Genomic DNA, 13437 nt, shown 5'->3' on the forward strand with positions numbered 1-13437 from the left:
GCAGGGTTTAACAAGAGGTACAGCCTGTAGTGGTGGGGAGACGAGGCGGCGGGCCTGTGAGGCAGCAAGCCTGTGAGGAGGCTGGCCACACTGCACCTTTGTTCAGGCAGCAGAGAGAGGTGAAGGCTGCCACTCAGCTTTCTGTCCCCATTTTTCCTTTTTATTGGGGCCGTGGGATGCTGCTGCCCACATTCAGGGTGGGTCTCCCTCCGTTAAACCTATCTGGAAATGCCTTCCCAAACCAGTCAAGAAGTGTGTCTCCTAGGTGGTTCTGGATCCAACCAAGCTGACAATAAATGTCAACAGTTCGTGGGCAAGTTTTTTTGTGTGGACGTGTTTTTGTTTGTCTTGGGTCTCTACTCAGGAGGGGATTTTCTGCAAGTTGTATTAAAGCTGTTTAATTGTGTAAGGAGCTGCCAGACTGCTTTCAAGTGGCTGTACATTTTACATTGCCACCAGCAGTGTGTAACGGCTCCAGTGTCTCCTCGTTCTTGCCAACACTTGTTATTATCTTACTTTGATTCTAGCCAGCCTGGTGGGTGTGAAGCAGCATTTCATTGTGGTTTGGATTTGAGTTCCCCCACTGACTAATGACACCGGGCACCTTTTCATTGGCCATTTAAATATATTCCTTGGAGAGATGGCTACTCAGATCCTTTGCCTATTTTTTTTTTTGGAGACAGGGTTTCTCTGTGGCTTTGGAGCCTGTCCTCCTTTGCCTATTTTTAAATTGGCTTGTTTGCCTTAATTATCAAGTTGTTCAAGTTGTATCATAAAGATATGAGTTCATTAAGACTAGTAGAGGCTTGTCTTTTTTTTCCTTGACTGGTCCCCATCATGCCCAGGGAATAGAGAAGCCCTGACGGGAACCCCACGCTAAGGTGGCAGATGGATGGCGCTTCTCTCATGCCATATCTCAGAGACAGTAGTCCAGCATGGCCTTTCAAGGACCCTGGGGTGCTGCATGCAACTGAACTGACTGCAGGATTAGGGTACCAGGAGTTGCAGGTCTTGAGTCTTAGCCTACCTTGGTTTTTTCCCCCCATAGATAGGTCAAAGAAGGGAGGGAGAGTAGGTCTGGACACAAGCCTAGAGTTCTCTGAAGTTTGCCTGGCTGGTGGAAATCTGGCTCGCTCTCTGTTCAGGGGGTTGTTGGGTAAACATGAAAGGAATACACACACACACACACACACACACACACACACACACACACACGGAGTTCCGAGAAGGATGGGATGGCTGGTATGATCAGGAATTAGATGCCTGCATGAGGTCTTTCAAACAAGGATAGGGGATAAGCTTAGGGAGAGTGTATGCTTAGAGAAGACCAGGCTAGGGCAAAGAAGCGCTAGCCAACTTTAGCCACAGTTTAGTCCTAGGTGAGCACCTTCAGGGAGTGGTGGCTCCAGAAGCCCGTTTGCGGTGGGGAGAGAGAGACAGGGAGATGGTGAGACACTGGGCAACGAGTGTAGGTGTCTCTTTCCCGTGAGCCTGGAGAGGCAGCTGGGTAGGGAGGGGAGATCTGTGGACGGGCTTCAGTGTTGAGGGTCTAGCAGAGGAGTGTGTGGTGTTGCCGAAGAGACAGCCATACTCACAGGAGTCAAGCCTGGCCTATTTCTAAGCTTGGATTTCCATTTTGTTTGAGAACACTTAGCCCAAGCCTTCCTGTGGTCACCCTGGAGGTTTGTTTGCTGTCTCAGTGTCCGCTTATCTCTAGATCTCCATGGACATACATGCATCTTTGGAGTTAACATGCTTATACATGCAAACTCACACTTATGAACAAATTTCAAAATAATTTGGCTTCCGTTATCTACTGAAATATCTGGGACTTTATACTGATGGTAGATGACTACCGGTCATGAACTGAACTTGCTCAGTTAGGTCCATAGCAGGTCACAAAGTGTTTTCCCTTCCTTCCTTCCTTCCTTCCTTCCTTCCTTCCTTCCTTCCTTCCTTCCTTCCTTCCTTCCTTTTTTTTTCTTTTTTTCTAAGACAGGGTTTCTCTGTGTAACAGATCTGGCTGTCGTGGAACTTATGTAGACCAGGCTGGCTTCGAACTCACAGAGATCCGCCTGCCTCTGCCTCCCCTGAGTGCTGGGATTAAAGGCATGCACCACCACTGCCCGGCTTTACACAAGGTGATTTCCAACCCCCCCACTCCACCTCAGTTGTCATGTGACCACTTCTTCAGGTGCACTGGGATTCCACTGAAATTGTGAGTTCTTCCGTGCCCTGGACAACTGGGGAGAACCTCAGTGTGGCCTGGAGGCCTCTGGATGCAGACAGAGAGAAAGCTGTTGTTGCCTTTGCTATTGAAGTGATGTATGTCTGCCCCCACTAGCCGTATGCGTCTCAGGAAGGACACTGCAGAGAGAACCACATTGAAGGGAGTTCAGTGCAAGGCTAGGGTGGCCTGGCCTTCCCTTGAGGGTTTCCATCCTGAGCGACTGGCTGAGGGCCCACCTGGTATCTGGCTCTCTAAGATGTAACCAAGGATTCATTCTTTGTTTTGCTTTTGTTGTGTGAGGAGCCTTTGTAGTGTGCATTTCCTACTTATGTACTGCTTGTGAAAGAAGAAGCAGAGGGGTGGAAATAGCTAGGCCCGGCATTCGTTTCCCAGCCCTTCCACAAATCCCTTTTCCCCCTTTTCCTTGATGTTTTATCCAGAAATTTGATTTGATTTTAGTGCTTTAAAATTAGCTACCACTTTTCAGAAATATAAACGTCGCATAAATTGAGAGCCGGGGTGGTTTAGTGAGGAGGCAGGGAGCCAGGAGTCCCTGCTTGCCAGGCCGACGGCCTTGCGCAGTGCCTGGCTTCCTGGCCAGGGCAGGGATTCAAGGGGACTTGTGCCAAGCTTCTCTGTGTGTCAGGGAGGCAAGAAAAGCTGGTGGGGAAGGGTCAGGGTTTGTGCTGCCCAGTGGGTCATACCCTAGAGGTCTCCATGAAGGTTAGGGATAGCTGGAGCTGGGGTCCAGGGCCAGGCTTGCCTCCTCATCCTCTCTCCAAGACCAGGGTCTCTGAGGCTCAGAGACTGCCCAGATCTGACCCAGGCCTAGGCATCATGCCCCAAATGGGATAAGAACAATCTTTGGACTGTTCTCTGCTCTTGATTTCTGGGGACCAATGAGACGCATAGTCACAAAGTGTGCCCCTAGTTGCTGGGTCTAGCTCTTTTGCCATAGTTAGTAAATTAGTTTTTTTGGGGGGGGCATTCTCAAGCTCTGCCCTGGGTCAAGGTGTGAGCCTAAGCAGACAGGACGGAAGAGTTTGAGGTGTCAGAGAGCTGAGGGGGTGTGGTAGGCAGGTTAGTGTGGGCTGAGTGTCCTTTCTGGTTGAGAGATGGGAAGTCACCCCGGGAGTGGGAGGGCACTGTTCCCTTTATGAGCCCTGTCCTTTGGTCCTCCTCTGTTGTCACACTCATGGTGGGAGGTGTCCATGGGAACAGCTGGCCAGAAGTGAGACTGAGCATTCTTGTTCTTAAAAGTCAGATTCTACCAGAAGCCAAGAACTTCAGGTGGGATTAGGAAAAGAACCCCAGGGCAGATCGTAGCCCAGATGATCCTGGGCTACTGTGTGTAGCTTTTATGTGGGTTCTGAGAATCTGAATGCAGGTTGTCAGGCTTATACAGCAAGTGCTTTATACTCAGAGATTTAGTCCATTATCATCGTGGTGGGACATGGCAGCAGGCAGGCATGGTGCCGGAGCTAAGAGTCCTTACATCTTGACTCCAGGAGACAGGAAGTGATCTAAGAGACACTAGACTATAACTTGAGCATATGAGACCTCAAAGCCTGTCCCCACAGTGAAGCACTTCCTTCAGCAAGGCCACGCCTACTACAGCAAGACCACACCTCCCGTTAGCGTTGCTCCTTTTGGGGGCCATTCTCTTTCAAATCACCACAGCCATTATTTCTTGTCGTTGCTCAGCGTCTGCCTGTGACCCCCAATGCCTCTCTGATCCATGGCACAGTCCCTGCTTTTGTATGCTGCCCAAGGCCCCCGTCCACCTAACATGCCCTTTCTATCTTGGGTGGCTTCCTTCGACCACCCTACCACGTTCTCCCTTCCTCTTATGCATTCATTTCCGTTCATCAAGCCGTGGGGTCTAGCCCAGGCTGCCAGTCTCCAGGTGCCTGATTGACCGCTGCAACCACCACCGCTCTTCCTCAGACTGCACTGTCTGGTGGCAGAGTGGAGGTGTGCTGTCAACCTGGGAGAGAATGAAGCTGGTGCCAGGAAGCCTAGAGCATTCGAACCTCTTGCTTCTAGTCCCTATTCTGGCTAGTATTTCCATGGGGCCAACACAGACCCCTTTGGGCAGTGGTGTCAGTTTGTGTTTTTAGCTCTTGTAACTAGGTAGCGGGTGCACACCCATCCCTTGGGACCACACCTGTCCTAGTGCTGGGCAGGGTTGGACGTTCCTCGTCCTTGGCTCCTTTCCAGAGCCAGAGGCTGAGCCTTATTTGTCTGCTTCCCAGAGCGAGTGGTAGGTGCTGAGTCTTTTGAAGGAATGATAATGCTGACATTGCATGGTGTGTGTGTGTGTGTGTGTGTGTGCTTGTGGGTGTGTGGTGCAAGTGTGTGCATGCAGTCATTCACGTGCCACAGCATGCAATCAGAGAGCAACATGCTTGGGTCCGGTCATCTTCTACCTTGATTTAAACAGGATCTCTTGTTCATGGTTCTTATGCCAGGCTAGCTGAGGTCTTCCTGCCTCAGCTTCCAGTCCCCCCTCCCAGGCATGCTGAGACTATGGGGGTAGCCTGGGCTACTGTGTCTAGCTTTTATGTGGGTTCTGAGAATCTGAATGCAGGTTGTCAGGCTTATTCAGCAAGTGCTTTATACTCAGTCTTCCCAGCCCGAGAGTCCTGTCCCTGGCATTTTAACAAAAACAGCAGGATTTTCTCAGACCATCCCATTACCTGACAAAGTGGAGCCTGGGTAGGTCACACACTGTCACAATGCCACCATTTTTTCCCTGGAACATTTCTTGGCCTCCCAGATGGGTCTGTAATGAGGTGTGACGGTGACCGTCTCGGTCCTGACCAGCTTGGTTTTCTGCTTCAGTAGCGAATGAAAAGGGCCCGATGCTGCCGGGCAGGTGCACCGGGGCCTTGGAAGGACTTCCCTGAGGCTCAGCTCCCAAGCAGGCTGAGCTGGGGAGGTGGGTGGAATTGAACGGCATGCAGTGGCTACTTTAAGAAAGGAGGGGGTTGTGGTTCAAATGGAGAAGACTCGTCAGCTTATAAAATGTGCCTTGGAGCTCGGCTCTGTGTTCGCAGCTGGGCTCCTGGTGTACGGGATACTGAGGGCTTTCAGTGGGTATTTGTTAGAACAAGTAATGAATTCAACAAATATTTATTTATTAAACATTATCTGCTGTTTTCCGTGCACCATGGTAGGCGGACTGGCCTGCTTTATGGAGGTGACGTGCATGCATGTGTGTCTATACACATGTGCAGGCATATGCATATTAACATACATCTCTTTATATGCTTTATTGGCCTCTTTCATTATGGTCTTGGTTGGTGGCTAATAGCACATTTTCTGGCTTTGGCCAAGGTTAGGTTTTTGTATTTTGATTTCCAAGGCCAGCCCTTGATTTGATTTTTTTTTCTTTTTAAGGGAATATTTTGATGTGGACAGAATGTGAGATTGAAAGTGGAGCCTGTGTCCTTGGGTCCTTGGTGCAGCATCCTGGCTAGATTCCTGTGGGGCCCATAGCCCCTGCTGTACCATATACGTGCACTTTGGGGCTGAAACAATAACCCTTTGTACTGGAGCAGGGTCGACACCTATCCACGGACTGATTTTCCATTTTGTTCTGGGATTTTCCCTTTTGCCTTTAGGGGAGTAGGATACTGTCAGAATACTGTGCCTAGCTGTGTGCGCCCACTTGCCTTGAAAAGTAATAATAGAACTCTTTGTTCACATGAAGCCTCAAATGACTAGAACAAGCAAGGCAGGTCCTGCTGCGCTTAAAATGGGGGTCCCCCACCCACGATCAGCCTTCCTAACTTCTCTGTGCTTCCCCATCAAGGGACATCCGGAAGTCCTAGGGCTTCCCAGGCTCTGCAGGGAGAGCCCCAATTGTGTCCCCCATTCTCACCTCTTCTATCTCTTGCCTTGTTCCTGTTCTCCCTGGCCCGCAGGCTGGCCTCATCCGCACAGACAGCTCAGACTACTTCATCGAGCCTCTGGAGCGAGGGCAGCAGGAGAAAGAGGCTGGAGGGAGGACACACGTGGTATACCGCCGGGAAGCCATCCAGCAGGAGTGGGCAGAGCCTCATGGGGACCTTCACAATGAAGGTAGGCTATGGGCAGGGGGCTCAAGCTTAACTTCCGGTTTAAAGCTCTCAGTACTTGCCCTCAGTTTTCTCATTTGTGAAATGGGCCTGGGCCCTAAGGAGCGGCCAAGCCAGGAGAGTAGCCCCAGTGGATTGACCGAGTGGCTATAAAATGCCCAAAAACTAGAGAGAGCCACTCGGGTCTTGAACAGGGGTCCTCAGGATTTCAGCATCTCTGAGGATGCTCAGTATGATGGAGGCTGTGGCTAAGCTGAAGCAGAAGGTTGAATGGCTATTGGTTCTTTCCTGCTAAAACCCAACCCCACTGTGTGGGCACCACAAGAAGATCCTTAAGGTTCTTGCTAATCAGTTCCTGGTGTTGGAGCAGCAGGGACAGCTTGGTGTCTGGTGCACCTTTTTGGATTCTTGCTCTGTGATCCTAGGCGGGTACTTTAACATCTCAGAGCTTCCAAATGAGTGAGGTGAATCGATGGAAGCTATCTGCTAAGGCCGTGGCATGTCTCATGGAGTACTCACTAAAGTCTGCACAAAGCCAGGCGAACAGCAGACCCTTGATGAACGGCAGGTCTCACTGCAGTCACTTGGAGTAGGTAGGAACCCCTTAAAAGCAGGAGCAACTCTTTCCCAGTACTTGGGCACCCTTGCTGAGAGAAGGATGTAGGGAATGTGACAGGTGCTGTTCCCGGCCTTGCGCCAACTTCACAGTGAGTTGTAGCTTCCCTATGGAGTTCTTTTGAGAAGCAATGATACTGGCTGGTTGGAATCTAGTCTTGAGTGGCCACACCCTCACACCAGGGTCCCGTGAGGTGGGGCCTTGTGTGAAGGAATGCCCAGAAGCCAGTTGTTCCCTACATCTGTGAAGCTTCAGCTGTGCTCCAAATTTCACTTGTAAGAACTGGGAGGCTGCAGGCCAGCAGGTGGGCACGGGATGGACGCTCTTAGCCAGTGTGAGTCAGGCTGTCATGGACACGGTTCTTCCTTTCTAAGAAGAACATGGGATTTTTTTTTTCCGATTCTGAACCAAAAGCTATGGATCTGTCTTTGAAGAAAGGCTTGGAGAAGTCAAACTTCTCTCCATTAGCCTGACCCCAGTCTCCTCTGTAGCCACACGATGGAGGCCCCAAGGCCAAGCTTGCAGAGTTGAGGTATCAGCCCAGGGAACTGTGTCCGGTGTTCTGTACCTCAGGCTACGTGGGTGAAACCTCTGAGTACCAGCCAATGGTCAGGGCCTGGCCACCCAGGGTCTTTCGTCTGAGTGGCAAGGGATGGTAGAGTGCTTTGTTGGGCACCTGTGACTCTGTAGGGACACTTGTGAGAAGATCCCGGGTGTGCCTGTCTCCTTGTGCCATCACAAGCCGAAGGTTTCTCTTAGCTCTGCTTTCTGCCCAGCCTGTGGGGAATCATTTCTGAGCCTGGCAGAAGGCGCCCCAGCTTGAGCCACCCTGTATCTGCCCATCCATATCCTGTGTGAGTGTCCCTCTCCTTGTCCCTCCGAGTCAGCACTGCTTCCTATTGTTCCATCTCCTTCAGACGCTGGGGGGGGGGTGTTTCCCGAGGGACAGACCCCCGGGCTTCATCACCTTTGTGTGACCCCCCCCCATATGGACTCTTGTCTCTCTGTGTGTGTTGGTGGTGTCCAGCTGTATGGAGGAGGACAGACAGGAGGCCTGAAGGGCTTTATCAGGTGAGCCTGTTACTCAAGCTGCCTCTGGAAGGGCAGACTGCCTTCAAGCTTCTTTGTTAAGGGGTACAGCATTCACCCATGAACTTGGGGTGGAAGGGACTATTCCTCCAGGGCCTGCACACCTACATACTGTTACTGTACACACACACAAACTCCTGCACCTACACATATTCTCACACTCCCGTCTGTACACTCAGACATTCTCACACAGTGAAATACCCACTACAGTAACGTCTCCCCTCATGAGCCCTCGCCTATTCATGGTTGACCTTGTGGGCACCTCCCCCACTCTCAAACCATACACCCACACATGTGTGTACTATGCCCAGACCCTCACACTCTTGCTCACTGGCCCTTGAGACTTGGGCCCCCAAAGAATCTCTTTCAGGGCGTGGCCAAGCATGCAATGGCCCAATTTCAGTGTTACAGTGTCAAAAACCAGGAGATAACACTGAGATGTTGGAAAGGAAAAATTTAATGACGCCTGGGCCGTATTTTCAGTCTCCCATAGTAGGAGAATGAAAATAAATAACCCAGATTAAAGGTAGAGTCCCCTTATACCAAGCAGCCAGTAATTAAAAGTAAAATTTTGCAGTTATCTTTATGATCACAGGAAGGGTACGTGTGTGGGTTTATGGTCAGACAGTTGACATACCACAAAACATCTTCTGGTCAGTCATTTCTCAGAACAATGGAAACAATTGAAGATGTGTAATTCACAAGATTATTGATGAAGAGCCAGTCCAAAAAAAAAAAAACTGACTTGTAGCTAAGGACATGATCAAAGTCAAACATTGTTTAAAAAGAAAATGGAGTCAGCGCTCCCTTAGCACTCAGAAGTCTGAACTGCTCGGCCAGGCTGTTGGGGTATCCCCCTATGCTATGGCTGCACCTCAATATCCCCAGCTCCCTGTCCATCTCCTAACCCTGCCCTCTTTTTCAGCCCTGTCCTGCCCTGTGCCTTGTTCCTTCTTCCCACATCCTTCGTGAGAGGCAACTGGATGTGTGAACCAGCATAGATGCCTACAGCCGAGCCATGAGCGTATGTGTGTGAGGTGTATGTCCATGTTCGTGTGCATGCTTTGCTTATGTGTACTTGTGGGAGCATGTGTGTTCACGTGTCTGTCTTCCTCAACCGTTCTTTACCTTGTGTACTGAGGCAGGCTCTTGCACTTGGATCTGAAGCTCAAGGATTTGTCGTCTAGCTCCCTAGCCTGCTCTGAGGAGTCTGACCCTGCCTCCCACCTGTTAAGACTACAAGCTGGCAGCCACACGTCCCCAGAATTTATCTGGGCCACATGCTCGTGTAGAAGTCCTTTACCAGCAGAGCCGTCTCCTCAGCTCTCAAACTCGCCCTTTTAAAATGCATGGCTCTGTGGCTTTACGCCGCCTTCACAATGCGTGCAACCAAGACCTTTGTTTAATTCCAAAACGTGCTTGTCACTCTCTTTAAAATCTTCCGTCCTCCCCACGATGAGGGTGGATCCCTCTGAACACAGGAATACAGTTCGAGGCCTGTTTGACATCTTCCCTTTAGCGTTAAGGTTTCGTATTACAGCAGTCCCAGCCCATGTGCACAGCACAGTCATTTTCCCCTTCACGCCTGCACTCCTCTGTCCGCACACCTTAGGGGCCGCTGTGACGGTGCTGGTCTGAACACATGCATGCGTGCCGTTTTCTGTGAATCCAGCTGGCTTTGGGTGTGGTCTGGGAATGGAATCCGTGGGTCCCTCTAGGTTTCAGAGCTTGGAGATTGCTGATGGTTTTGGGCAGCTGTACATTTTCCATTCACTTGGGGCTTCTTGGGTGGGCTCCCTTATGGCTCTCAGCTCTGGCTCGCTGTGCCTGGAGGGTCACGGAGAAGAGGGTGCGACTGAGGTACCTATGACACCCCAGTTAACATATAACTCCCCTTTTCTCATTTGCGGAGAGGGAAATTTGGGTAGTCCCAGCCTGGGTGTGGAGGGAGACTCAGGTTTACAGTTTGGGCTCCTGCCATTAATTTGCTGTGTGACCTAGAGTGAGTTAGGTGACCTTTCTGAGCCTCCCTTCAGTGAATGTAGAGGGAAGACTCCAGGGCTGTTGAGTATCTGAGTGCTGCTCACATACTAGGGTGACTGTTGCTCCCTCCCCTCTCATGGAGAGTACTTGCTCCTTCCTCGCCCCTGCCCCCCCCTTCTACCCCACCCTGCCAGGATTCCTCCCTCCTTCCTCTGAGATGCTGGAATCACCATTGGGCTTAGATGCCGGGCTGCCAGGAATCTTCACTGTTTTGGATTTTTTGGAGCCTTTCCAATTTGGGATTTTTGGATCAAGGATGCTCAGCTGTCCTGGTGTATGAGTTCCAAAGTCCAAAAATGCTGATCTGAAATGGATAAGAAGCCCTCAAACTGTATGTTGGCACCATTCCATTTCCGTCACCTGACCTAAAGTGTAGACTCCAGTGCAGCCCCTCCCCGTTTATCATCCAGCTGCCCTTTGTCTACCCATCTGCCAGCCGCTAGGAGTGCGGTTGTGGGATCTTCATACTCCTAGCTCAGGGCCCACTCTAATGGGATTTGAGGTAAGTGGATTCCTGAGTGTATTTAGGAACAGTCTGAGGGGCTGGGGATATGGCTCCATTAGTGGGTTCACCCAGCTGCACCCCGTGGAATTATATGGTGGCGTGTGCCCTGTCGTCTCAGAACTCAGGAAGTAGAGGCACGAGGATCAGAAGTTCCAGCCCATCTTCAGCTACATAATAAGTTCAAGACCAGACTGGTCTACAGGAGAGAAAAAGAGAGAAAGGGTCAGGTGGTGGAGGTGTGCACCTTTAATCCCAGCACTCAGGAGGCAGAAGCAGAGGCAGAAGCAGGAAAATCTCTGAGTTTCAGACCAGCCTGGTTTATGGAGTGAGTTCCAGGATGGCCAGGCCTGCAGGTTTCCAGAAACCCTGTCTCAAACAAAGCAGAAAGAAAAAGAGAAGAAGAATGAAAGAGAAAGAAAGATTGATTCAACATGTGTTACAGCCTCCCACTCTTTCTACCCGGTTCTAGCCTTTGGCCTTGGTGACCTGCCCAACGTGCTGGATCTGGTTGGGGACCAGCTGGGCGACACAGAAAGGAAGCGGAGGCATGCCAGGCCTGGCAGTTACAGCATCGAGGTGCTGCTGGCGGTGGATGACTCGGTGGTTCGCTTCCATGGCAAGGAGCACACGCAGAACTATGTCCTCACGCTCATGAACATCGTGAGTGTCCCTGGGCACTGGGTGGCGCGGGTGGGTGGGTGAGCAGCTCCCAGTGCTGCTGTCTCAGGCCTGGAGCTCCTCAGAGACGGTGTGGGGGAGTGACAGCTTGTAATTAGTGCAGGGATGTGTGAGTGCTACAAGCCTGGTTGGTCACTTCCATGTGGCTTCTTCTAGCCTAGTAGGTAATGTGGGACCCATAAAATAATTTCAGGAAGAGGAAGTGAGGATTAGCCATGGATGTGGACACATCTACCTCCTAGGAGTATTGGCTGCTCAACCCAAGAGTAGAAATTGCAGGTCCAGCTAGGACCACATGGCAGGATGTAATAGTGTTTGGCCGGAGGTGGCAGAACCAGCTGTAACTTGCTGGTCTCTTGTGAGGTGGCATCTAAGTGCTACTGTGTCCACTCAAAGCCTGGCCTCTAATGGTGGTCTTCTGCCAGGTGGTATTCCATGACCAGTGACCCTGGTGGAGGGGGGGAGAAGATTTTTTTCTCTCCCTTCTTAGCTTGGGAGACAAATGAGCAAGAGGAATAGTTTATCAAGCCCTCAGGTGTGAGGCAGGGGAGTTACCTTGAGTATCTCAGGTAAGTGAGTTACTCAAAGAAGTGGCCTAAACTGGAAATTTTGCTCAGGTCAAATAGGTTCTTTTAAAATTATAGTGTGGCCTGGAGGGATGGCTCAGCTATTAAAGGCTAGGCTCACAACCAAAATTATAAAATTATAGAGTGTGTGCGTGCGTGCGTGCATGCGTGTGTGTGTGTGTGTGTGTGTGTGTGTGTGTGTTTTGATTGATTGATTGCACTGCAGAGAGCTAATGAGGGTCAGAGGACAATCTGTGGGGAATTGGTTTCTCTCCCTCCACTGTGCTGGTCCCAGGGATTGAACTTGGATCCCTGTGCTTGACAGCAAGCGCCTTTGCCTGCTGAACCACCTCTCAGACCCTCAGGTGGGTTCTTTTTTGTTTTGTTTTGTTTTTTTTTTTTTCGAGAGAGGGTTTCTCTGTAGTTTTGGTGCCTGTCCCGGAACTAGCTCTTGTAGACCAGGCTGGCCTTGAACTCACAGAGATCCGCCGGCCTCTGCCTCCCGAGTGCTGGGATTAAAGGCGTGTGCCACCACCGCCCGGCCTCAGGTGGGTTCTTAAAGGAAGGAGAGCACATGGAGATGAGGAAGTTCCTGGTTGTTGCTCAGTCAGGCCCCAGAGGTTTGTCTTCATGGTGAAGCTTTCCAAGGGATTTTCTGTGGCTCCATTTCTCTAAAAAAACGTTGCTCTTTCAGTAAGGGAACTTCCAGAGGTTTCTTTCTGTGTCTGCTCAACTAAGAATATTTTCATCTTACAGTATTCTAACCACTCTGCCTCAAGACAAGCATGGATGTCCTGGAGGGGCCTTTACCCTCTGCCTTAGGGTCGTGCCCTTGTGTGGGGGTTCTGGGCTGTGGAAGGTGGCCTCAAGTGACCAGGGGATGGAGATGACTTTGAGGTTTAGAGCTGATGGATGATGGAGAATGAGAGAATGGCAGGAAGTTGGCACCAGCCAGATATGGGGCTTCCCTTGGAAACGGGAAGAGGCCATGCATTTTTGTTATTATTGTTGTTGTTTTAAATTTATTCATTTTATTTTATGTGTCTGGGCATTTGGCCTGCATGTATGTCTGTTCACCACATGTGTGTCTCCTGCCCTAGAAGTACAGAAGAGGTGTTGGTTCCCCTGGAACTGGAATTATGGGTGGTTGTGAGCTGCCAATTCAGTGGGTGCTGGGAACCGAATTGTGAGCCATCTCTCTAACCTGTGGTTTTTTTGTTTGTTTGTTTTGTTTTGCTTTTTGAGATAGGGTTTTTTTGTGTGTGTGTAACAGCCCTGGCTGCCCTGGAACTTGCTCTGTAGATCAGGCTGCATGCCCAGCTTAGCCACTATTGGTTTGAAAGCAGATCTTGCTAAATAACTCAAGCTGGCATTTCTTTTCTTTCTTTCCTTTTTTGTTGTCCTGGGAAATTGATCCTTGAGTTTTGTACAGAGCTCTGACCCAGCTCCTCGTGTCTTACTCTTTATTTTGAGGCAGCCTCTTGCTAAGTTGCCCAGGCTAGCCCTGATCTCACTCCTGAGTGCTGAGATTAGAGCCTGAGCCATCACAGCTCATCCAAGGCTAGGAAGATCCCTTTGGATGGATCGTGAAGAGACTGTTCCTTTCTAAGGCAAGAGCACTTTTGAAA

The 13437-nt window shown here is 50.4% G+C and overlaps 1 protein-coding gene across 2 annotated transcripts in view; it reads left to right on the plus strand.

Moving 5' to 3' along the window:
* Adamts14 (ADAM metallopeptidase with thrombospondin type 1 motif 14) overlaps positions 1-13437 on the plus strand; it is a 67468-nt gene that overhangs the window by 10993 nt on the left and 43038 nt on the right. For both annotated transcript variants that reach the window (XM_075980173.1, XM_075980174.1), the window contains exons 3-4: positions 6160-6316; positions 11035-11225. In XM_075980173.1, coding sequence (XP_075836288.1) covers positions 6160-6316; positions 11035-11225 — 348 coding nt within the window. The remainder of the gene's footprint in view (positions 1-6159; positions 6317-11034; positions 11226-13437) is intronic.

Source organism: Microtus pennsylvanicus, chromosome 7 (assembly GCF_037038515.1).
Source record: "Microtus pennsylvanicus isolate mMicPen1 chromosome 7, mMicPen1.hap1, whole genome shotgun sequence".
In the NCBI taxonomy this organism is placed as follows: Eukaryota; Metazoa; Chordata; class Mammalia; order Rodentia; family Cricetidae; genus Microtus; species Microtus pennsylvanicus.